Source organism: Pholis gunnellus (genome assembly GCF_910591455.1).
Source record: "Pholis gunnellus genome assembly, chromosome: 12".
In the NCBI taxonomy this organism is placed as follows: Eukaryota; Metazoa; Chordata; class Actinopteri; order Perciformes; family Pholidae; genus Pholis; species Pholis gunnellus.
Genome location: NC_136539.1, coordinates 11,169,332 through 11,195,610, shown reverse-complemented (window position 1 = coordinate 11,195,610; position 26,279 = coordinate 11,169,332). Strand labels below are relative to the sequence as shown.

At 41.7% G+C, this 26,279-nt stretch overlaps 2 protein-coding genes across 2 annotated transcripts; both read left to right on the top strand.

Moving 5' to 3' along the window:
• The first annotated feature begins 496 nt into the window (after nt 1-496).
• On the top strand, nt 497-16,149 carry morc3a (MORC family CW-type zinc finger 3a). Its single transcript, XM_079169621.1, has 19 exons — nt 497-680; nt 8,612-8,684; nt 9,529-9,661; nt 9,845-10,071; nt 10,202-10,358; nt 10,818-10,962; nt 11,416-11,544; nt 11,634-11,753; nt 11,856-11,953; nt 12,115-12,219; nt 12,326-12,454; nt 12,749-12,823; nt 12,993-13,035; nt 13,182-13,259; nt 13,527-13,647; nt 13,772-13,841; nt 13,929-15,075; nt 15,441-15,643; nt 15,774-16,149. Exons 1-19 carry the CDS (start codon nt 642-644, stop codon nt 15,946-15,948), a joined length of 3,267 nt encoding a protein of 1,088 aa, XP_079025747.1. The 5' UTR covers nt 497-641; the 3' UTR covers nt 15,949-16,149.
• Nucleotides 16,150-18,485: 2,336 nt separating this feature from the next.
• On the top strand, nt 18,486-24,550 carry chaf1b (chromatin assembly factor 1, subunit B). Its single transcript, XM_079170346.1, has 13 exons — nt 18,486-18,626; nt 18,795-18,927; nt 19,072-19,192; nt 19,776-19,879; nt 20,001-20,097; nt 20,212-20,296; nt 20,497-20,590; nt 20,726-20,795; nt 20,870-20,961; nt 21,083-21,242; nt 21,375-21,962; nt 22,970-23,058; nt 23,998-24,550. The coding sequence occupies exons 1-13, from the start codon at nt 18,501-18,503 to the stop codon at nt 24,096-24,098; spliced, it is 1,860 nt and encodes a 619-aa protein (XP_079026472.1). The 5' UTR covers nt 18,486-18,500; the 3' UTR covers nt 24,099-24,550.
• Nucleotides 24,551-26,279: the final 1,729 nt, after the last annotated feature.

Below are 26,279 nucleotides of genomic sequence, written 5' to 3'. Positions count from 1 at the left end.
TCTGTCTGACCTCACAGCTCACTCCCTTCTCCATCCTCTCCTCCTCCACCTCGCTCATTCCAGCGCCCTACACCTGTACCGTAACACCACGAATAGACTGAGCCCGCAGGAAGAACGCTAGGCTTTGAATCACATTTTACAGTGTCCAAAAGCTGGAATTACAATTTTCAAGCTTGTCAAGTGATGCCATGGGGCCCAAAGTTGCCTTTAACCATAAACTTAAATTGGGAAAGAGACGCCTGTAACTCAATGGATAATATTTGAGGTTTTTTTCAGTACGATCACTTGCATAAACCTTATTTAAATCATTGGGTCCTAACAGTTGTAAAATGCACGATTCGCCAAATCCAAAGTTATTTTCTTTCCACGGTTCAGGGATGGTTTGGTATGGACTGTAACTGCGCATGCGTCGTACCCCACAGCTGTCCCAGCCTTCATTTAACAGGCCTAGTTGTCATGGATGCGGAAGTGCGCCGGAACATCCGTTTAATGGCTCTGTTGACAACTTTTTTTTAAATTGACGTACTACCGAGCAACTTTTTTTTTAGAAATGAGTGAGGAAGATACAATAATCGAAACCTAAGCCGCGCCTGGCTTTGCACTTTGTAACCGCTCCTACCGACATCCATGTTTACTGAAAGATGGCGGCACAGACGGACCGCGGTGTCCCGCTCAGTACGGTGAGTAGAATATAATTAGGGCCCGAGCACCGACGTAGTCGGAGCGGAGGACCTATTGTTTTTCTAATGTTTATTATTAGGGCCCGAGCACCGACGTAGTCGGAGCGGAGGACCTATTGTAATCGTAATGTTTATTATTATTATTATTCTTCCGATTATTTTTCATGTTTCGTCGCAAAAAGGAGGTGCTTGGGATTCTGGCAACATTTTGAAATTTTGCACGCAAGCCAGAATTTTTGAAAATTGCAGTCTGATTGGGGTGTCCAGCTGCGTTTTGAAATATTGGCTCGCTAGCGCCCCCTATTGAGTAGCCCCAACATTGGGTTTCACCTAGCTGTATGAAATTTGGTAGGTATGTGGAACGTGATGGGGCGTACAAAAAATCCTCTTGGAATTTTTCACTAAACCAAACAGGAAGTCGGCCATTTTGAAGTGTATGACGTTTTTGGACCGTTTCAAGGCATCATACTTTAATGAACTCCTCCTAGAGATTGAACCCGATCGACTTCAGACTTGGTCAGTATGCTCTTGAGACCTTGGCAGTGAAATGTTACTCAAAGATCAAAAAGTTATCGTACTATGTATCCGTGGCGTGGCGTCAAAAAAACACCATTCGCCATGAAAAAGGAAGTAGTTGTAACTCGGCCGTACATTGTCTAATCTGCTCCAAATCTCTCATATGTCATATCATCCTGACTCAGAACACATCTATATGAAAATGTAGAATCATAGTAAGAGCGCCACCTATTGGCAACTGGAAGTTGTACGTTTTGTACTTTGACATCCTGCTCCTCACAGATTAATCAGATCCCTCTCAAATGTTGCCAGGAAAGCCTTAAGACCTTGATCATGCTTCATTGTGAAGATTGTAAGAAGTTGTCGAAGGGCGGCGACGTGGTGGCTCGGCGAATTTCGATCCTTCGCCATGAACGAATAAACTGATGTAACTCGACTCCACATCATCAGATCTTTACCAGGTTTCACATGTTTGATTAGACTCCAGGCCTGAAGACATCTGCAGGCCAATTTTTAATCATAGTCATAGCGCCACCTACTGGTAACAGTAAGTTAAAGTCTTTATACTTTGCCTTGTTTCTCTTAGTAGGTAAATCAGATCAACATCAAACTACTTCCACACAAATATAAGAAGTTCATAATGCCAGTTCATGAAGCTTTTGATGTTTCGTCAAACGCCGTTGCCGTGGCAACGCATTCTTCGCCGTGAAAAACAAAGCTCATTTTGAGAGGCTAAAAAAGCTCGAAACATAAGCAAACTCTGTACGCAGATTACAATCCCAAAATGTAGTTATATAATACGCTTTTATTCGGTCAGAGTGGCAAATCGGCTCAATAGCGCCCCCTACAACATTTCGCCGAAGCAGCCCTCGCACTACGTTTCACATAGATTTACAAAATTTGGTGGGCACATGTATCACATGTGGACTTAAATAAAAGTCTCTTGGGACCATGCTCTAAACCCAACCGGAAGTCACCCATTTTCAATTTATTTTGAATTTCTAGTGTCGTTTTTGTCATTTCCAGGCGCTGCACTTTAACGAACTCCTCCTAGGGAAATAATCGAATCAACTTCAAAATTGGTCAGTACAATCTAAAGACCTTTGTGATGAAAAGTTACTCAAAGCTTGTTGTTTCGTGAAAAGCTGTTGCCGTAGCGACGCATTCTTCGCCATGAAAAATGAAGGTGTTTTTGAGTGGCTAAAAATGCTCAAAACATAACAAAACTTGTCAAACACATTTACAATCCTGAATGTAGTTATCTGATATGACTTTAATGTGTCAGAGTGGCAAGTCGGCTCAATAGCGCCCCCTACAATATTTCGCCGATGCAGCCCTCGCAGTACGTCTCACCTAGATGTATAAAATTTGGGAAGTAGGTGTATCACATATAGACTTAAAAAAAGGTCTTAGGGGTCTAAGCTCTAAACCCAACCAGAAGTCAGCCATTTTGAATTTTGTATGAATTTATAGTGTCGTTTGTGCAATTTCCAGGCGCTCTACTTTAACGAACTCCTCCTAGGGAATTAATCAGATCAACTTAGAATTTCGTCGGAACTATCTCAAGACCTTAGTGATTAAAAGTTACTAAAAGCTTGAGGTTTCATCAAACGACGTGGATTTGGTGTGGCAGCCATTTTACATGGTTCACCATCATCCATCAAGCTGTTGTAACTCTACTGTACTTTGTCAAAACTGTCCCAAACTTGACATGGTTGTTGACTGTCATGACTTTAGGACTTCTGCATGCCAATATTAACTCATAGTCATAGCGCCACCTACTGATAAGCACGGACGTAAGCAGGATTCTATAATTACAGCGGACCAAACACTGAACTTATTAAAAGGGTTTGTGGGCACACCATGAGAAAAAGACTTCTCTGATCTAAATATGTGCAAACTAAGATGCTTGGAGAGCAAAAGTTAGATAACAGTGGGTTTTCAAACCATGTCAGTCGACATTAATATAAATGATCTGTCCAGAGCTTCTACTTGAGAATCAGGTTAAATGTCAGAGTGAATGCTTCAGACTACAATCTTATGTTGCAGAAGAGCTTAAAATGAAAACGGTGTTAAATTAAAGTGTTCAAGTAAAAGCAAATGATACTACTGTTTTCTTAACTTTCATGTAAGTCCAAATAAAATCAGGACACTGCAGGGAGTTGAACCCCATCCCAGTAAACTGACAGTCTGTTATGTTACTAACACTGAAGCGCATTCACGCACATTCATTTTCTTGATGATCTTAACAGGCTTTCATTTATGATTGTATTGGAGGTACCCTCAACACATTTGAGGCCTAAGACCTGTCAACGCGATCTTGTTACGCTGCTGGTCGACGCAGGAAATATCATCTAACTCATGCACGCAGTGTTTGATGGTCAAAGAAACGCACGGCAGCGTCCTCCAGAGTCCTGCCAGTACCCTCGACGTGCGTGAATGTGCGAGGGCCCGGTCAATGCTGCTTGCAGCTTTAATTATTCTTATTATTATTTTTGGTGTTTCCTCGTAAAAAGGAGGTGCTTGGGATAATGGCAGAAATTTGAAATTTTGCATGCAAGCCAGAATTTGTGAAAATTGCAATCTGATTGGGTTGACCAGCTGCGTTATGAAATATTGGCTCGCTAGCGCCCCCTATTGAGTAGCCCCAACATTGGGTTTCACCTAGCTGTATGAAATTTGGTAGGTATGTGGAACGTGATGGGGCGTACAAAAAATCCTCTTGGAATTTTTCACTAAACCAAACAGGAAGTCGGCCATTTTGAAGTGTATGACGTTTTTGGACCGTTTCAAGGCATCATACTTTAACGAACTCCTCCTAGAGATTGAACCCGATCGACTTCAGACTTGGTCAGTATGCTCTTGAGACCTTGGCAGTGAAATGTTACTCAAAGATCAAAAAGTTATCGTACTATGTATCCGTGGCGTGGCGTTAAAAAAACACCATTCGCCATGAAAAAGGAAGTTGTTGTAACTCGGCCGTACATTGTCTAATCTGCTCCAAATCTCTCATATGTCATATCATCCTGACTCAGAGCACATCTATATGAAAATTTTGAATCATAGTAAGAGCGCCACCTATTGGCAACTGGAAGTTGTACGTTTTGTACTTTGACATCCTGCTCCTCACAGATTAATCAGATCCCTCTCAAATGTTGCCAGGTAAGCCTTAAGACCTTGATCATGCTTCATTGTGAAGATTGTAAGAAGTTGTCGAAGGGCGGCGACGTGGCGGCTCGGCGAATTTCGATCCTTCGCCATGAACGAATAAACTGATGTAACTTGACTCCACATCATCAGATCTTTACCAGGTTTCACATGTTTGATTAGACTCCAGGCCTGAAGACATCTGCAGGCCAATTTTTAATCATAGTCATAGCGCCACCTACTGGTAACAGTAAGTTAAAGTCTTTATACTTTGCCTTGTTTCTCTTAGTAGGTAAATCAGATCAACATCAAACTACTTCCACACAAATATAAGAAGTTCATAATGCCAGTTCATGAAGCTTTTGATGTTTCGTCAAACGCCGTTGCCGTGGCAACGCAGTCTTCGCCGTGAAAAACGAAGCTCATTTTGAGAGGCTAAAAAACCTCGAAACATAAGCAAACTCTGTACGCAGATTACAATCCCAAAATGTAGTTATATAATATGCTTTTATTCGTTCAGAGTGGCAAATCGGCTCAATAGCGCCCCCTACAACATTTCGCCGAAGCAGCCCTCGCACTACGTTTCACATAGATTTACAAAATTTGGTGGGCACATGTATCACATGTGGACTTAAATAAAAGTCTCTTGGGACCATGCTCTAAACCCAACCGGAAGTCACCCATTTTGAATTAATTTTGAATTTCTAGTGTCGTTTTTGTCATTTCCATGCGCTGCACTTTAACGAACTCCTCCTAGGGAAATAATCGAATCAACTTCAAAATTGGTCAGTACAATCTAAAGACCTTTGTGATGAAAAGTTACTCAAAGCTTGTTGTTTCGTGAAAAGCTGTTGCCGTAGCGACGCATTCTTCGCCATGAAAAATGAAGGTGTTTTTGAGTGGCTAAAAATGCTCAAAACATAACAAAACTTGTCAAACACATTTACAATCCTGAATGTAGTTATCTGATATGACTTTAATGTTTCAGAGTGACAAGTCGGCTCGATAGCGCCCCCTACAATATTTCGCCGATGCAGCCCTCGCAGTACGTCTCACCTAGATGTATATCAATTGGGAAGTAGGTGTATCACATATAGACTTAAAAAAAGGTCTTAGGGCTCTAAGCTCTAAACCCCACCAGAAGTCAGCCATTTTTAATTTTGTATGAATTTATAGCGTCGTTTGTGCAATTTCCAGGCGCTCTACTTTAACGAACTCCTCCTAGGGAATTAATCAGATCAACTTAGAATTTGATTGGAACAATCTCAAGACCTTAGTGATTAAAAGTTACTAAAAGCTTTAGGTTTCATCAAACGACGTGGATTTGGTGTGGCAGCCATTTTACATGGTTCACCATCATCCATCAAGCTGTTGTAACTCTACTGTACTTTGTCAAAACTGTCCCAAACTTGACATGGTTGTTGACTGTCATGACTTTAGGACTTCTGCATGCCAATATTAACTCATAGTCATAGCGCCACCTACTGATAAGCACGGACGTAATCAGGATTCTATAATTACAGCGGACCAAACACTGAACTTATTAAAAGGGTTTGTGGGCACACCATGAGAAAAAGACTTCTCTGATCTAAATATGTGCAAACTAAGATGCTTGGAGAGCAAAAGTTAGATAACAGTAGGTTATCCAAACCATATCAGTCGACATTAGTATAAATGATCTGTCCGGAGCGTCTACACGAGAATCAGGTTAAATGTCACAATGAATGCTTCACAAAACAGTCTAAAGTTACAGAAAAGCTTAAAAAGAAAACGGTGTTAAATTAAAGTGTTCAAGTAAAAGCAAATGATACTACTGTTTTCTTAACTTTCATGTAAGTCCAAATAAAATCAGGACACTGCAGGGAGTTGAACCCCATCCCAGTAAAGTGACAGTCTGTTATGTTACTAACCCTGAAGCGCATTCACGCACATTCATTTTCTTGATGATCTTAACAGGCTTTCATTTATGATTGTATTGGAGGTACCCTCAACACATTTGAGGCTTAAGACCTGTCAACGCGATCTTGTTACGCTGCTGGTCGACGCAGGAAATATCATCTAACTCATGCACGCAGTGTTTGATGGTCAAAGAAACGCACGGCAGCGTCCTCCAGAGTCCTGCCAGTACCCTCGACGTGCGTGAATGTGCGAGGGCCCGGTCAATGCTGCTTGCAGCTTTAATCTTTATTTATATTTTGACATGTAACGTTGTAATATGTGGTCAACTACTGCGGCTATAGCTTACGTGATCAGTGGGGTTACATAAACCGCCCGCGTGCTGTTTCAAGTGCCCTGTTGACAGAAAATAGCGCGCGTATTTACGTTATGACTTATTTATAAATACGTTAGCCTCTCTAGCGTAACAGTTTAAACTCTATACAGCGATGTATGGTTGCAAACGGTGCGTCAGCATCCAACGGTACTCTATGTACAATATATTATTGCTCGTAGCCTGTAAATCAATTCACAAACATCAATCAAACTGTATTTTTCAAATATTACAGATGTGTAATGTGGAAGGGGGGAAAAAAAGAGTTCCCAATCATTTAGTACTTTCACAGTTTAGGTTCATCAATTTGTGTTTACACCGTGGGACATCACGAGTCATCTCGAGTCATTACGAGACATCACGAGAGACCCATAAGTAAATAATTCATACAAGTATTGTTCAACATGATATTTATTTACTGCAAAATAAACATAGTGTGTGTAAACACAGCTGGTCCATGGAGCACGTAACTTCATCCTGCAATACATTCTCTGTTATGCCATTTGTTTAGACCCTCCTAAAGACTCCCTCATCGCTAAACCCTATTGTTTATCTTCTTTGATCTTTTATTCATGTTATTCAGTGTTGGTCTCACCTTCATGCAAAATGAACAGTACTTACATTCTTCAGTACTTATCTCCCATTCTCTTATCTAAGACACCACGTTCAATGCATATTGCTGTTAGCACATTTGTGAAAGCAAAACACACTTTCAGGTGTATCAGCACAGATTACTTAAGACATGTGCTGGTTTGTATAAAGCCATTCAGAGTAAAAGTATTTGTGGGGGCATCCTCTGACAAAGGACCCACTCTCTTTCTCTCTCTTCCCACATTTCCTGTCTCTCTCTCTCTCTCTCTCTCTCTCTCTCGCTCTCTCCCCCCTTTCAAATGTCAAAAGAAGAAAACAATGAAGGAGACCGAATCATTTTCCAACCATAAACACAAGTGTTGTGACTCAGCTCCCAGATCATTAGCTCCAGAATTTCTCTTAACTACAATCCACATCGATGTACATTGTCAAAAGTGCATGAATTCTTATGTTGGTAGGGCTAGCTACGACATATAAGAAACACAGACATGACACATTATTCTATATTTATGCTAGATTTGCATGTCGATTTGTATGCCGATCCTACAATCCTCATTCTGTTTGAAACAGAAACCTGTGCAAGGCAGCCAGGCTTCCGCTCATACATGTTAATATCCAAATCCCAAAATTAGAAACCGAATCCCAACGAACAGATAGTTGTATATTTGGGTCCAGCCTCTCAAAGGTCTTCCTGACATGTGGCGTGAGTGCCACAGGTCTGTAGTCGTTGAGAGTGCCGAGACGTCCTTTCTTTGGCAGTGGAACAAGGCATGAAGTCTTCCGTAGGTTGGGCACCTTCAACAACCTTAATGAAAGATTAGATTACACTCCTGCAAGCTGCCCAGCACACGCTCTGAGAAGTGAATGCACTAAATGCACCAAACCAGACGTTGCGGTGTAAAAAAACACCAGATGGCCGTTTTTAAGTGACACTCTCACACCTCCGCACAACCCTGCGCTACTTGTCACAATACCTGATTTGGCTAAGAGCAGGGCCATGTGGCAAAAGTGGGTGAAGACGGAGACACATTGTCTGAGCATATCGGGGAGTGAGTTGTGTCGAAACCCTTTTGAAGAACAGATTCAGCTTTTAAATGTTGCGGCCCTTTGAACTCAATCCGTTCTTTGTGAAGTGCTAATGAAGTGCTAATGAAGTGCTAAAATCAGTGTCTGCGAGTTTACTCATCATTTGACTGCATCGATTAAAGTTATGGTTAAACTTGTTATGAAATTGTCTCAAACGGGACTCTAGTACTCAGAAAGCACGACACCTTTCGTCTACAGGTTCCTTGTAGTTCCTTGTAGTAGCTTTAGGGTCAAGGACACAGTGATTGAATTTAAATAGATTGATGTATGGAAATAAGGCCACTTTGATGCAGGCTAACCATTCTGTACCTCTTCCTTGCAGCTTTGTCCCAAGTATCTTCATGCGAACTCCACCAGCCACACCTGGCCCTTCGGCGCTATAGCTGAGCTCATAGGTGAGTCATCGTCACGTGGTTGTGTTTGCAAGTGAAACAGGCTGCCTCTATGAGTCTCTCAGGCTGCCTCTATGAGTCTCTATTTACTAGTGATGTCCCCAGTTGATTTGCATAGTTGGGTGTCTTGGATGACACAAACAATGATAATCCTATTAAGGGAATTAAACTAGCAGCGATGTTTAAGTGCATTAAAATGCAATTGAGATTCATTTTTTTTCCACCACCAGGACAGATTTACATAAGATATTTAAAGTATTAAATATCTCTTTCCCAGCAAACAAACAACCGACTAGCCTGCAGCATATAGGTTTGAAGTTAACAATACTCTGAAAAGAGCCTGATTCTAATACCGTACGATATACTTCGGTCTTTTCACATGTTTTCAGCAAATGTTTTCTCTGATTTTATTTTAGCCGGACTTTAATGTATGTGGAGGAATTTAGTTAAATTAAATGTCCCTTGAATTGCATATTTCTGACTATAATGAAACATTTACTGCCTGCTTGAGTCACCTCTCTCACTGGTATGTGAACGCTTTTGAATAGCTATGAGGTCATGAAATATGGTATCAAAAGAGTGCAGTGGCTAGCCTGTAGTTCAAATCCTAAGTTTACCACAATACAAATCTCAACTCGTTGCCTCCTTTGTTGTTGTAACAAGAGCTCTGTAGAAAAACATAAACATGTGGTGCATATACTAGATTTCCGTAGCAGGTAGTACTCCACCTATTATACAGTTTGTGCAGTTGCTTAAATGTCAGACGCAGAGTAGTGTGAACTTTAAATGCTCGAGGTTGAGATTGTTATGTGAAATTAATTTGCCCCTGAATTGTTTCTTTTAACAGACAATGCCTATGATCCAGATGTCAGTGCCAAACAGTTCTGGATTGATCGGATTGTGGTCCAAGGACAAGATTGCCTCAGCTTCATGGATAATGGAAACGGTCTGGATCTTGAAACACTGCATAAGATGCTCAGGTACTGTCACTTGGTATTTTATTTGGAAAATGTGTAAAGGCCCACTGGACATTGACATTGCGCTGCCAACAATGGCATACATGACGACCATTGCTTAAACCTTTTACAGGTGAATGTCATACATGATGCTGCATTGAGGTGTGTGTATACTCACTGAATGATATATCCATGTTCCCCTTCCAGCTTTGGGTACAGTGACAAGCCTACTATAAAGGGTGTAAAGCCGATTGGTATGTATGGCAACGGTTTCAAGTCTGGATCCATGCGCCTTGGCAAGGACACCATCGTGTTTTCGAAGTCGGAGAGGGCTTCGTGCGTCGGGATGCTCTCTCAAACCTACCTGACAGAGACTGGTGCTGAGCAAATAAGTGTACCTATTGTGTGCTTTGAACAGAGAGAGGGAAACGAGTATATCCTTCAATCTACTGCATTAAGACATGTTTTAGAGAAGCACATTTTCTCTCAATCCTACACCCGACTGTCATATTTTCCCATTTCTCCTTATTTTTCGTTGTAAGTTGTCCTTAACTTTGGCTTTACTCAGTGTAAGAGAGGAGCACAAAGCCAGTCTGCAGGACATCCTGCGCTATTCCCCTTTCAAGACACAGGAAGACTTGCTTATTGAGATCAATGCCATCAGCCCCGACTGGTCCACAAACAAAACTGGCACACGGATCATCATCTGGAATCTCCGCAGGTCTGTCTGTAGTTCCCACATACAAGCACATGTTTTATTTCAGTAACCAGGTGCTAATGCCTGTATGTGCCTCAGAGTTGTACAACGATCAGATAAAGGAGATATGTCGACACCCTAACTAGTAACCATTGAACGCTCAGGACATCGTTCCTACAGCAAACTAACATGAACACAATTACAGTCAGAGGTAATAAACAGCATTCAGCTACATGTGTGCATCAAACTGTACAAATTGTTTGTTGCTCGACCGTTTGTCCTCTCCGGCTTTTAGGCCGTGCTTCCAACAAACAGCAGGGCGGTTGTTCAACTTAGTTATCAATAATCAATAACACCAGTGTTGCATTTGATTGTCTGTTTGTTACAGATGGGCTGTTTCCCTGTGATTCAAGAATAATCAATGTTAGCCTTAGGGAGCCCAGATAATCCAAAGACTGTAAGACATGTTTATGTTTTCAACAGGACATCTACTAGAAAGACAGAGTTTGATTTTGAGAAGGATCGTTACGATATCCGAATTCCATCCGACGTCTACGAGGAAATGAATGACACTCAGAATCCAAACAGGGTCACGTCACACATCCCTGAGAGTTTGTACTCACTGCGGGTAAGGAGCAGTAATGTGTACGTCTTCAAACAGTAGTGATTGAGTTATACCTCAGCCATCATTGTATGTGCCTTATCCACACACAGTCACGAATTCTGTAATGTTAAGTGTACAAGCAACGAAATTGAGGCCTTACACGAGAGTCATGTGCCGACTTTAAGCCTCCAGGTCACAAATAATAAGTAGGAGACATCTTGTGTCCAGCAGTTGAACTTTTGGATTCACAGATTCTGTATTATTCAAATAGGAGATGTAGTTTTAAGACCTTTTAACCAAGTAATGTAACTTTCTGTTTAAAAACCATGTCAGGCACATCTTAAAACATGCGTTGTTGTTGAAGCTGAGCCAGCTGTTTTAGTGGAGTCCATATCACTTTTATAGGTAATCTGTTGATATCACTTCCCATTTGCATGAGTAAATGTTTGATAATTGTTTTTTTTTTACTGCATGCAGGCCTATTGCAGTATTCTGTACCTGAAGCCAAGGATGCAGATCATCATTCGTGGTCAAAAGGTGAAATCTCAGCTCATTGCTAAGAGTCTTGCCTACGTCGAAAAGGACCACTACAAGCCCACTTTCCTGGTATCCTTTCATCGCAGAGAATTGATAAATGCATTTAATTCGGGACATTTGGTATGTGCGCAGGAAGTTTTCCTTAAATATTATTTCAGAACAAACGTATTCCTATTACTTTTGGCTATAACACCAAAAGTAAAGACCAGTATGGCATTATGATGTATCACAAGAACCGGCTCATCAAAGCCTACGAACGTGTGGGCTGCCAGCTCAAGGTGAGTTGTGTTTGTTTTGATGAGTGTGCTTGTTTAGGACACATATCAAGGGTTTTTTTATGAATTGTATTAACCATGTTTCTGAAATGTTGCCTTCTGCAGGCCAACAACAAAGGTGTTGGGGTCATTGGGGTCATAGAGTGTTACTTTCTGGAACCTACCCACAACAAACAGAGCTTTGATGAAACGGAAAAGTACAGGTAATGGCACCAATGCCAAATTCCTATCTTGATCACATCAGTCTGATTAAGGTTTCAGCTTGAACCTTGCACACAAACAATATTTGTACAGTATCAATCATGTTACTGGATTATTTCTCAGCACGGGGCCAGTAATACAGAGGTCTGGTTTCTTGGTACAGGAAAACTATGACCAATTTGGGGACCAAACTGGAGGAGTACTGGAATGAAATGCACCACAGAAAAAGAAAGGATCCAAACGCCACCACACCGATGGAAGATACCACGTTAGTAGATTTTGCAGTGACTGACATCATGTATTCTACACGCATATATGTCTAACCATGTGGACTTCCTGCATGCTCTAAAACGTGTCTCTGTCTATGTCCTCAGGAAGAGCCCAGATCAGAACTGGGTGCAGTGTGATGAATGTTTGCGCTGGCGCAAACTCCCGGATGGGATCGACCGCAACAAGCTGCCAGAGCAATGGTACTGCCGTATGAACCCTGATCCTCAGTTCAGGTAACTAGAGCGTTATCAAAACACCTGTTGCAATGATTGTAATCTCCTGTGATGAAATAAACCAATTAAAAATGGAAATGCTAAACTATACTGTGGAAAAGTATTTCTAGGTCTACAATATATTCGTTACTGTTACTCCATCTAAAATGGCACTTTTCTCTCTGTGTATTGATAAATGGAAGCGCCAAAAACACATATACGCATTATTGAGATCAAGGTCCAAAATAGTTTAACCCAAACGCAGCTCAAGACTCTCTGGATCTTTTCAATCTCTTATCTATTTTACCCTCTCAGGAGCTGCCAGGTGGAGGAGGAGCTTGAGGACTCTGATAATGAGCAGCCTTCATACTCCAAGACCTATAAACAACAGTGAGTCCCATTTCAGTTAAAGATACTGACACAACTTTGGCCCCCAAATGTAATTGAATATTTGGACTCAATAAGAAATGCATGTTTTGTATTAATACTAATACTTAAACTGAGCATAATAAATGAAGGGACTTGCCTTACGTTACCCCTGTGGTTATTTATTTTACAGAGAGAAGGAAGAGCGGCGGATTCAAGAGCAGAAAAGACAAAAGGTAAAAACACTTTCTATACTGTAAATCACCTGCCGTTTCTCTGCATGCTTTTGTTTTTTCTGCACGATTTAGAATAAACAGTTGTTTTTCTGATAGTAAGGTTAACACGTGATTAACAGTGTGTTTGGGAATTTTCATTTTTCTAGTTGGAGGAGACTAGAAAGCGCCAGGAAGAACGTCTGGCTACTCTCGTCAAGCAAAAACAGGCCCGTGGACGTCTGCAGGTACGACAATTATTATGTCAAAATAAGTTTTAATAAATAAATAGCAGAAAGTAGATATGTTGTAGGATTGTTAGTAATTACAAAAAAACATATCCCGATGTTTGAACCCATTTAGATGTGGATCTTTTAGCTGTTAAATCACTTTTTATGCAGAATGTAGTGTCTATATTGTTTGTATGAGTTGATTTAGTGGCAAGTGAGTTTCCCCATTGGGAATTAGTAAAGCTTTCTAGTCTAATCTTCCTTTTTTGTTGTGCTTGTTGACAGGCTGCCCATTCCCCCTCCACCCCCACTACCTCAAGGAGTAGGTTTAACACTGCAAAACCACAAGGGGGTGCTGTGAGGGCTGAATCCTCTCCATGTAGGTCCCCTTCCCTGTTACAAGCTGGTAAGAACGTGTGTGTGTGTGTGTGTGTGTGTGTGTGTGTGTGTGTGTGTGTGTGTGTGTGTGTGTGTGTGTGTGTGTGTGTGTGAGAAAGACAGAAAAAAACGTCTCTTTTATTTTTCTCTAGCTTGCAGCCCCTCCAGTAAAAGTGGCCTTCCAGTTATTTCGAGTGTACGCTCGCTGTCAACAACCCCCAGGTATGATGTTGTGTTGTTTGTGAGCTTAAATATATCCATTTGAGTTTGTTTAAGAAGCATATTTATTGTGCTTTGTGTGCATTGCAGGGGGAAAAGAACACAGCCTGCTACTCCGCAAACAACGCCCAAAAGACCTAAAATCAATGGCAACGCGGATACATCCACATTAGTGGAAGTGGGCCCACCGACCTCCCCATCACTGCTCATTGATAATAATGATGATGATGATGATGATGATGATGATGATGATGATACTGATGATGACATTTTCATCGTTGAAATCACCAGTACCCCCAAGCCAAAAAAGCCAGCCTTTGATTTGAGTCTAGTGAAGACGGAGCAAGAGCAAAGTGATGCTGATGTCAGCATGCTTTTGGAGTGCAGCGATGATGCGGCTGTGGGTGACGCCCCGGAGACAAATGTTGCAGGAACAGGCCCTTCAGGGTCCGCAGCTGTGGGAACCAGTCCCTCCCCGGCACCCACTGCAGAGGTGGCCAGCAGCACCACCCAGACAGCAGGACCCAAAGTGAAGAGGGAAGAGGAGGTCCAAATTCAAACTGAAGGGGAGGAGAGAGCCGGGCAGAGTACATCCACTACGAGTGAGAGAGAACAGAGTTCATATGTGGACATCGGTGTCTGCACTACTGAGCAAAGATTAATGAAGAATGAGAACAGTGGAGACACTCACAGTGCCGATCAAGGAAACCAGACCTTGCAGAACGGAGAGACACATCACCTGGATAGCGACAAAGTTGCAGGACCTCCCTGTGCGACTGCTTGTGGTGTGGAAGACTCTCCACTTCCGTACCCCAGTGTCACTCAGGTACAGGAGCAGCAGGACCAGCAGGACCAGCTCCTAGAGCTGATGCAGGCTACAGCTGTGCAGAGGGACTCTTTTCAAGAGCAGGTCCATAAACTTACCTGCCAACTGCATGACGTGCAGGGCCAACTGCAGGAGCTGTCTCAGGTCAATGTGAAGAAGGAGTGTTCTCACCAGGCCAGCCAGACGGAGGAAACTGAGGGGGGCAAGGACTACAAAGCTCTGTTTGAGAGGGCCAAACAGAAAGTCGATGAACTGATTCGGGACAAAGAGCTTTCACTGACGGCTACTGAGACCAAGCCTGGTGCGGCCCAATGTGAAGAAATGGACATTGATGAAATTGCACTGCAAGTTGACAATCTGATGCGAGACCTGGAAGAAAGAATCAAGGAGAGGGATGAACTGCGCACACAGGTCAGCGTTCTCGCTGTGTTTAGAGCTTGAAGTTCAAGACCGGTGATACTCTTTATTTTTCTTATTGCCAACAAATAAAAAGACCACAGCCAACAGCTTCCAAGTCTGGTTCCTCTGGACAGACTCACACATATATACCCAACAAATAGTTTTCAAATCCAAACATGAATCTGACTGTGCACTTTATTTATAGGTAGTAATCATAAAGAATGAGTTGTAAAAGGTTGTATGGGTATATATTGTTATTGTCTTTTGCATAATTTACTCTCTAAATATACACCTTTTTTATTTTATTATGTTGACCTGCTCACCTTTCCTCCTTTTTATTCCTTTTATTTTCTCCTGGGGATCTGCTACGCCACCAGTTGGACCGTCTGGAGGGCGAAAGGGCAAACCTGGTGTCCGAGTATGAAGAGTTCAGGGCGAGCCAGCAGCAGGAGAGGGAAAGTGCTCAAGGGGGAAGTAAAGCTCCACACAGAACCACTGACTCTCTGGTACAAACGGATCCAGGGGAAGCAGGAGCGACGGCGATGTCTGGCACAAATTCAAGCTCGGATACATCAAAAAGGTTGGCCTCCCCTTTCACGTTGAATGAATTGTAACTGAATTATTGCTATTTGACAAAGCCACCGAGGAACTCGGCAACCCAGAAAAACGATGACGTAAATCACATTTTCGCTTTTCTCTCCTCCCTTTAGTTTGATCGAGCTGCGGCACAACATCGGGCGTCTTCTCGTCTCCTTCGTGCCGGCTCTGGACCTGGGACAGGTGAATTATGAGTGCAATGTAATTGATGAGATCCTCGAACAGGTTCTTTCTGATGTGGAGTCCATCGCACGGGTGGGGCAGAGCTACAGCGCAATAAATGATTAAGCAGCTCCTAGGATCCTGGAATGAAGAACCATATTCCACCTGTAAATATTAACTCCAGAATTTTATAATCATGGGTGATGAAATGTATTTGAAGGTGTTTTCTTATTGATATACAGTCAATTCAACATTATGAGCCGCTTTGCAATCTTTCTTTGTCTCAACAGATGAAAACTGCTATGAAATAAATATATATCAATACAACCACAGTGTACATTAATAAATGTTATTTATTCACTTTGCTGATCAGATTTTTAGTAGAATCATAGAAGTCAAATCCTTTGTTTATGTTTTCCAGAAAAAAATAGGCTCTGTATCTGATGTTTGTTTCTGTTTCACAATGAAAGCTAACTGTTTTCTCTTTGATTTGAATTTAAGCATATTTGATGTGTTTTCTATGAAATGTATTTTTGTATTTCCTGTCTTTGCTCTGTGATGAAATGCTCAATGGCACATTATCCTTAGTATCCTGGTGAACCCATCTGGTAGGACAAACATAGAAGAGGCTGTCTTCTGAGTGACGTAAACTGAAAGAGTTATCAGGAACCTCCCTCTAAGTCTTTCAACAGGCTTGTTTGAGCGATGTTTAATAGGCAACCATGATCACAGGTTGAAGAAGGAATCGGATATTTTACTTAAGTATAATATTAACACCACAGTGTAAAATTACTCTTACAAGTAAAAGTCCTACATCCAAAATATGACTTAAGTAAAACTACAAAAGTTTTAGCATGAAACAATACTTAAATCCCAGAATAGAAATGTTCAATTGATGCATCACTAAGGAGCTCATCTCAACTAATTAATCTACTTCTGGGTGTCTTAATCTATAATAATACATCATAATGTATCAGTTGATTTATAATTAATGATAACTGGAAAGTAAATAGCAACAAATGTGAAATATGTAGTGGAGTAAAAGGAACAATACTACCTTCCAAGATGTAGTCTAGTGGAGTAGAAGTAAAGTAGCATAAAATGGAAATACTTGACTACTAAGGTTTCAAGTACAGTACTTGAGTAAACGTACTTAGTTTCATTACATCACTGACCGCGATAGAGGACTCAATCAGCATGTTGTACTTGCAGGCTAATACTCCTTCCCCTGAGAGGGGATTCCTCTTCATACAGAAACTACAGGTGTCAGATTTTGACATGTTTGCAAATCACAATGTGTGACGAGGAGATTTTTGGAGCATTATTTATTCAGGAAGGCTCATCTGTTTATTTTGCAAGAGAGAGCAAATTAAATGCACAGACGCACTGAAAGGTCCATTGTACGTTTTCATGTAACTCACTGGTGAGTGTGACCTTTGTCTTGGGTAATAAATCACATGCCACTCATACATGATATCTTAATATCCTTTGTAATAAAATACCAGCTGCCTAGTTCAATAAGACTTTGGAAGGGCTCAGAATAAAATACACAGTGTGAGTTGACATGCGGAAGACCACATTTCCATCACATTTAACCGAAAACTGAAATTAATGTGTTAATTATATTTTTGAAAAGTCTCAAATGGCACAGGATACTGTCAGCTTAATAAGAATCGCATAAACTATATTACAGGTTAATACGTGAAAACATTTTTGTTTAATATACTTGATTTATGAATAGAATATTCCCCATAGAAAAGATAGATCGATAGTTACTTTACTAATCACGCAAGGGGACATTTTTGCGCTACAGCAGCAATTATGGTACAGGTAAATAAAATAACGGTAAAAATATTAAATGCACAATATATACAATAAGAATAACAGTAAAAATATTAGATATAAAAATGCACAATATATACAATTAAATAGAATAATATTAAATTAACTAAACAAGCGCAAAGATTTAACCAAACAAACAACAGAGTAACTATATTATAGTTTTGTGAAAGAGCACGTGCTTAGCTTTTCTACTTTGTAACCATAATTAAACGCTTTCTAAAGATCTATGTATCTGTTTTGCAAGAGAGAATGAACTAAAGGGGACCGTGGGGGGTTTTACACGTTAGTAATACATCCACGGTAAAGTCAGACAGGCCCCTCCTCTTCCGGGTTTTCGTCCAATCACTGCACTCTACTCGGCCGGAAGTTTAGAACGAATTGTACGCGGGAAATTACTAAGCGCTTCAGCTGGTCAACAGTGGAGGTAAGACACTATAATATACTTCGAGAGAAATACAGTTCCAAGAATAAACACATATATTTGTCGGTGGTGTTTGTAACGAACATGTTTGTTGGCAAACAATAACTAATGTAGAGTTACATGTTTACCCGGTTTTATCATTTGTAATGTCAGCGCTTCTTTATCCCAGCAAACCCGCTAAATGTATTGCTAACGGTGTTAGCTAGTTGTAGCATTAGCTTCCAGTGACTTTGTGGCCAAGTACGTCGTTAAGTCCAATTATTTTCTATCTTAACTTGCCACACGGGCTCCATATGGTCCCAGCATGAGGAGATAACAGTCTGTGTCACAGACTGTCCATTGTAAACCGTCAGTAGGAACGTTATCACATTTACGTGCTTTTTCCCCTCCCGAGGTCAGTGTTGGATATTAAAAGATGAAGGTGGTAACGTGTGAGATCGCATGGCACAACAAGGAGCCGGTCTATAGTCTGGACTTCCAGCACGGCTCAGATGGACGTATTCATCGGCTGGCCACAGCTGGAGTGGACACTACAGTCAGAGTGAGTGGAGATGAAGGGATGAGTGCAAACAGTGTTGTATGAAAACATGCATGTCAGACCAAGGATCACTTTTGACCAAAACAAGAATAGTTTATGTTCAGCTGTATATGGTCACAGCTGATGTACAGACTGTGTGCTTGATGACTTTTTGCCCTGATGTGCATGCAGCTGTGGCGGGTGGACAGCGGCCCCGATGGGAAGGCGGTGGTGGAGTTCCTGTCTAATCTGGCTCGACACACCAAGGCTGTCAACGTCGTGCGCTTTAGCCCCAACGGAGAGCTGCTGGCCTCAGGAGGAGATGGTAGGTCACACGTAGGAGTAGTACACATGCATTAGATGAAATATGTCAGTATCTGAAACACACTGGTGATGTTAATCTCAAAACAGAACAGATATTTACAAATACAATGACCTTTTATTAATGTTTTTTTTTAATCTGGTACAGATGCAGCAATTCTGCTGTGGAAGCTCAATGACTCAAAGGAGCCGGAGCCGACCCCCATGTTCCAGGAGGAAGAAGATGCTCAGCTGAACAAGGAGAGCTGGTCTGTGGTCAAGACGTTAAGGTACACAACTGTCAAAAGCACTGTGGGGCCCAAAACTGTTATTATTATTCATTCTATATTATTTACAGAGAAACAATGACAGATGTACTGTGGATTTATATTTAGGTAACTCTAGTTTTCCAACACCAGTCCTTTTGACGGGCATTGATAGTTCAAGTAACTGAAAGTATTCAAACCTGGCTTAACAACGCAATTCAGTAACGCTGCGTTGAGTTAATTATACGTACACGTTTTGTTCAGAAAGATAATCTTCACAAATGAAAACCACTTTAACTTTTTGAAGCGTGAAATGCGATCGGCGGAGGTGAAATGCTAACGTTAGCCTCTAAAAAGAACTGCACCCTGGCTGCATGAGCGCAAGTATAAACATAAAAGAGGCTTTGAAGGCGGGATGACATTTGGTCTCATTTAGCTACTTGTTAGCAACCGCCTCTTTTAAGACACGTAAAAGCGTTTTAACCACAGACCTTATTTCACACAGCTAACCCCAAAAATCATTTAAAATGTACTATCTGTTTGATGTGAATGTGTTGCAATACTGTGGTCACAGAAAGACATTTCTTCTTATTGAATTTGTCTTCAGGGGACACATAGAGGACGTGTATGACGTCTGCTGGACCCGGGATGGAAACATGATGGTGTCTGGCTCTGTTGATAACACGGCTATTATGTGGGACATCAACAAAGGTTTGTTAGGACTCAGATATCTGATTCCATTCAGTTCCATCTGTTATATTTGTATTTTAGTCGTATGAATCCACAGCATACTGTAAAGTATATAATTGAATATCTTGGTTCTTGTGTTCAGGACAGAAGCTGTGCATCCTGAATGACCACAAGAGCTACGTGCAGGGAGTGACCTGGGATCCTCTGGGGCAATACGTAGCCACTCTCAGCTGTGACAGGTAGCACCCTGGTCGTCCCTCATGGCCCCATGATGGATCTAATCTTCATTAAATGAATGTGTTTGCTGTTGCTTAGCTTCATACTTAAGATGTCTGTGTTTCCCTCCCCTTCAGAGTGATGCGTGTGTACAACACTCACACCAAAAAGAAAGCCTTCTGTATCAGTAAAATGAGCTCTGGGCCACTCGCAGAAGGAGAGGTCAGTAGAATGTTTGTATATAGTTCTGATTGAAATCATCATTTTTTTTTGAGGTTTCTGAAAAAGTAATTCTGTTGACCGAGACATATTTGTCTTCTTTATGTGGTCTTAAATTATGAATTTACTCTGTAATATCTTCAGAGAGAGTGAGACATGTGACACACACTCTCTCAGTGCTGCATTTCTCTTTGTCGCTGCAGGTCAAGCCGTACAGAATGTTCCACGACGACAGCATGAGGTCGTTTTTCCGACGGCTTTCCTTCACACCTGATGGGTCTTTCTTGTTAGCCCCAGGTACATACGCATCCTGCTCAAAGTGTGGCTTTCAGCTTCCATTTATCTGGTAACATTTGATTGTTGTAATATCCTAATTAAGGCCATTTATATAAACTAATTTCCGTCTTCCATTGTCGCCCTTTGTGACCGTAGCTGGATGTGTGGAGCTTGGGGAGAACGTCATAAATACCACCTACATCTTTTCCAGGAAGAGCCTCAAGAGGTAACTTTTGTTGCATGTTTGGTTTTTCCGAGTCATTTTTGGCTGTAGTAATGTACTGATGTACTGTGTTTTAGGCCTATTGCCCACTTGCCGTGTCCATCTAAAGCTACGCTGGCTGTGCGCTGCTGCCCCGTCTACTTTGAACTGAGGACCAAGACGGACGAAGGCAAGAACAAACGCCCCATTAGTCAACAGACAACAAGGATAATGAAGCCCTCCCCCCTTTTTTTTTTTTAATTGTCTACACCGTTTGTCTTACCGTTTGTTTTACCGTTTCTCCTCTACAGACGGTTCGGTTCAGGTTCTTCCCAACGTATTCCAGCTGCCGTACCGCATGGTGTTTGCTGTGGCATCCGAGGACTCCATCTTCTTGTATGACACGCAGCAGACCATTCCGTTCGGCCTGGTGTCTAACATCCACTACCACACACTCAGCGATCTTACATGGTGAACTATCTTCTATCGTCTTCTTCTGTAGTGCTTTCTCGCGTAGCGAATAGTCCTCATTTGTAGGAATAAATTGTGGAGGATGTTGTAGACCTCTGTTTTAGACACGTTTTTGTCTTGTATCACCTTTAGGTCCCGAGACGGTTCCTTCCTGGCGGTGTCCTCCACAGACGGCTACTGCTCCTTCCTGTCCTTCTCTCCCGGGGAGTTGGGCACTCCCCTGAAGGAGCCCCCCACCCTGGAGGTCTTTGTCCCAAGCACTGGTGTGGAGAAAAGGGGCAAGAAGTCCTCAGCCAAGACCTCGTCTCCTTTGACCCAAACGCCAAGCTCCGCACAGACTCCCACATCCCAAACCGGCCTCGGCAAAGAGGTCCCCTCTGTCACCCCCCCAGAGGAGAAGAAGAGCACCCCGAGTGCCAAGTCTAAACCTCAGCCCCGTAGGATCACCCTGAACACCCTGGAGGGCTGGGGGAAGCCCTCCGCCGCTAAAACCACCGCTCCTCCTTCAGCACCTCAGACCCCAACGTCTGCAAGCAGCAGCAGCGCTCCCTCTACTCCCCAACCCTGTGTCACCCCTCTCACCCCCCCCACCACCTCCTCCACGACACAGCCACGCATCGCCCCCCTCACTCCCTCCACCCCGAAAGCCCGCAACAGTGGTAATACTGCTGGCTCCACCACTCCCAAGGGTGCAACCACCCCAAAGGGGCCGACCCCACGGTAATGCGAAAGTACAGTTATATTTGATTCTGTGAGAGTGAATTAGTTTATTTTATTTATATATATATATATATATATATATATATATATATATGTTTTGTTCAAAGTCTTTTGAATATATATATATATATATATATATATATATATGTTTTGTTCAAAGTCTTTGATCTATGTGCGACTTCACTGCCAATCAATTAATCGTTTAAGCACGAGTGCATAGCATGCTTTCTTTGTATGTATTGTTCGTTGATGTGTTTTCAATAATTGTCGGTATTCACCCGAGTGACGGCGATGTTTTTGTCCGTTTCAGTCGCTCACACATTTAAATAAGTCTGCACACTGCCCAACGCACTCAAGTCATTTGTGTGATTTAATTGATCACACGGGAGAATTCATGTCATTTATTTTCTGAACCAGCAATATCTTCCTCAACGTTTTCATCCACTCCGGGTATTTAACACTGTAGATGGTGTGAAGGATGCAGGAGCGGCCGCTTACGGGACTGCATCTGGTTATTTATGGAAATACTTTTCAAATGCGTGTTGAATGGCGTCCGACTGAGGAAGTAACACTCAGAGCACACTGCGTCCACCTCCCTCCCCCGACTGATTAAAGTAACTAAGCTGATTATCTCCAAAGATGCAGTTTAAAAGTACTAAACGCAAGAAAGAGCTGCGATATTCAGAATGTTTTAAAGAAGCAGGAAAAATATAAATAGCCGTAATGGGCTTGCGATGTTTTTGTCTGCACTGGCAGTGAGAACAAAGCCTGTCTGGTACGAGGGATCCGTTGGACCCCCCACTGACTATAAAAACAATAATCACTGACAGACAGCGTTAGACAATGGCAGGTCTGCACATGCGTTTGTGTTTGCCTTATATCTGTAGCTTGGAGTGTTTGCATTTAGACTGAATCAGAGGAACAAACTGTGATTAACGGTGTAGAAGAGAACAAGTTATTGTGTTATCTTGTGTGTTTTCTCATGCTCTCATCCGTTTTCTTTACAGGAGAGTATCTCTGACTCCCATTGCATCCCGGTCTCCAGCTATTAGCTCACTCTTCCGCACTCCCTCCTCCACCGAGAAGGCCAAACATGGTTAGTGGGTGCAACTGCTTCCTGTTGACCTTCATGTTGCAAATATCACAAAAGACACAAAATAATGTGAGACCGCTCAATAATCCTTCATAGACGCCCTCACAGTCTGATTTGTGTTACGATGTATCGGTCCAACGTTTTTCTCCTGATGCTGAGTCCAATACCTCAACGCAGGATATCTGACAATAAAACAGTGATCCAATGCCAGTACTCTCTCTTTCCTAACTGCAACGAACACCTTACAATCATGTTATGAGAAGTAGCATGAGGCCAGGGGTTTGTGTTTCTAATGAATGTAACTGACCAACAATAGAAACAACCTCTTGGCAAGGAAACAGTCATGTCCCGAAGAATGGGACCAATACAGATCCAGCAGAACAGATTTGTGCATCCCTGGTTGTAATCTGTGTATTATTCGGAGAACTTGTGCCTCGATAAACATAATTCCACACTTTCTGCTCTTTGAATATATTTCTATAGCTTGGCCAAAAAGCAGGAGCTTAAAAACTCTTCATTTATATTTTACCGTTTACATTTGTTTTTAACCATTGATTTCTGATAACCCAAACCCCTTTGTTCAGAGGTCAAACTGAAACATTGGTAATGGTCCTTAATTGTGCAGGAAAGTTGTTTTTCTATGGCAAGCACAGTAGGTCAAAGTTGAACCAGGAAGGGAGTCTGTGAACAGTAATCAGTGTTTACAGCGAGCATAAAACCTGCCATTCGCTTTTGTTTTCTTTGGAATAGATTTGGCTAACCTGGGGGTTCGTTTAGTTATAGTTGTGTCCTGACACATTACCAGTGTGTTAACTAGTCAGTTGATCTGCTATGTGACAGAATATCTACATACGGTTTCTTACATCTCAGCAGAAGACCGACAGAACCCGGCTACCATGTGCAACGCTGCCGTCACTGATCCGTTCACTTGTATTCCCGCAGAACGTCCATCTCCTCCCTCTGATCCAGTGTGCAAGCCTCCAGAGTCCAAACGGCCGAAGACCAGTGAGCCCCCAGTGAAGACCAGTGCCACCCAGACCTAGTGTCTCATCGGAACATTGTGGTGCTGTGATATCGGCCCATACAGCAGAGGGGTGACCGTTACAGAAGCGACAAAACCACTGCGGCTCCTCGTGGATGCGACGCCATCGTGCAACAGCATTGCGTGCGTGTGTGTGTGGATGTGGTCTGTAATTGATTTAACTCGGTGAAGCTTTAACCCCACATAATGTAGTCGTTATACAACAAACAGCATTGCAGTAAGTGTCCTTGGATTTATGCTTATTTTAGTCTTTGGTGTGTTTTTGTATCGTACAGTAAACTGGTAATTGTACTATATTTGATTTACATTTAGATGCTTATGTGTGGTTGCACCAGAGGAATGGTTTGTCTCGTTCTTTTTCAGAAACATGTGATTGTGAAACTAAAACCTCCAGGTTTAGTGCCTTGTGAGAGCTTTGAATACACAACCCGAGTCTTCATTTGATGCCGACTGTGGGCCGGCAACTTGAGTGTAAAGTAAAAAATTGTCTTTTTGTCATATTGTCCAATAAAGGATGTTTCATATAAAGTGAGTGTTTGAGTGGTTTGTAGAAAATAACTGATGATTCATGCTTTCTTAGCTACAAGCAGCTGACTGTTGCGTAACATGTTATTGTCTATTAGGAAAAGCGTCATTAAGCTGTTTTTGCACTCAATCCTTGTGAGAACCAGTCTGACGTACAGAAGAAGAATACCGACTGTCAGCAAACAAATAATGCTGCAACGTTTGCTGAGTAGACGTACAGCCGTGATATGCATGGCTATTTGTCTTTATGTTCAAGACTGGTCAGGATTTTTATTTCTTATTCTGAGGTTGGAAGATTTTGACTGTAAACCAACAAGATCTAGACTTTTTCCTTTCTTAGTTTTTTTTTTATGTAGCTGTTAATGTTCTATATACTGTTTTCATAGAATTTAATCTACATGAAGGTCGAAAAACTGATGGATAAATAATGAATATTTCTTTATTGTCCAACAATAAGTAATTTTTAAACATATTGAGCACATGCATGTTTGTTTCCTTGTCGAATGTATTCCACTCCATTAAAACCCCTAAAGCACAGAAGACATGACCTTCATGCATGCAAAGTACAAAACACATCTAATGCTCAGAGTGCACACGTCTCATTGTAGCCCATGGTTCAGTGCTTGTAATCAAATGTACAGATTATTGACTCACTGCAGCACGTTTGCAAGCTTTTCTTACCATGGTAATTGTTAGTGGCGGTGGTGTTTTAATGTTATACACTTTCCAAAGTAAGGTTTTAGTTTAATGAATTTAGGTGATTACTGTAAATGTGATTAGAATATATTATAAGATTTGGTGTCTTGAATTAAAGACAAACTTAGTGGCAAATACAAACAGTAAACTGATGCAGTGGAGTACCATCGCAGTCATGTTTGCCTTCTATGAATGTAGAATATTCAATTCATCAAATGAAAGTCAATGTTACTCTAGATCATTTCAAACGATCAACAAAAATTGCTGTTCAACAACAGTATTCAATAACCTCTTTTTTAAACGCTACAGGGATTAAAATGAATTATTGAACATACATTGTTTGGGTGTTGACATATAGGCGAATGGGTGATGTATTATTTTGATACAGATGTTTTAATTTTCTGTTTTATGTCAAATATTGGGGACAACTCAGAGAGTTAGATTTTGTGTTGAAAGTTTTGTGAAAACTGAGCCAAAAGTAATTGTAAAATGAATGCTGTATTTCAATATTTATAACTGATTTAAGATGGTAGTGACAACAATTTAAAATCTGAGCTCATTGGATGCCGTTTGTTCTTGCTCAATAACGTCAGGTCAATTTCGGAAGATAAAAACTGGACACATGTATTTTAAGAGTATCTGCGTGACAGTGGAGAGGAAAATACATTGATCATATATATTTATCTTGACTGTGCAGCAAGTGAAGCAAATACTAGTTTACTGGCGTGTGCGAACAACCTACCTTGCTGCAACGGGAAGAAAACTAACTTGAGTAGCAGCTCTGTCAGCCAATCACATGTCGTCTGCTAGAATCTCTTTAACGCTTCTGCTAATGGCCTTTGTGTGAAGGCGGGGAGGACTCGTCTCGGTTAGGCTGCTGATTAGCAACAAACAGAAAGGTTACGAGTTTAAGAAATTGGGAAATTGGACCGCCAGCCTGTCTCTGCGGCACCGAGAGCGG

Bases quoted from the DNA above. Each gene is read 5' to 3' on its own strand.
- morc3a (XM_079169621.1), top strand. From the start codon at position 642: ATGGCGGCACAGACGGACCGCGGTGTCCCGCTCAGTACG. The intron at 10,963-11,415 runs GTAAGGAGCAGT...TACTGCATGCAG, and splicing joins AGAGTTTGTACTCACTGCGG to GCCTATTGCAGTATTCTGTA. The intron at 12,220-12,325 runs GTTAGTAGATTT...CTATGTCCTCAG, and splicing joins ACACCGATGGAAGATACCAC to GAAGAGCCCAGATCAGAACT.
- chaf1b (XM_079170346.1), top strand. From the start codon at position 18,501: ATGAAGGTGGTAACGTGTGAGATCGCATGGCACAACAAGGAGCCGGTC. The intron at 20,098-20,211 runs GTAGCACCCTGG...CCTCCCCTTCAG, and splicing joins GCCACTCTCAGCTGTGACAG to AGTGATGCGTGTGTACAACA. The intron at 20,591-20,725 runs GTACATACGCAT...TTGTGACCGTAG, and splicing joins GTCTTTCTTGTTAGCCCCAG to CTGGATGTGTGGAGCTTGGG.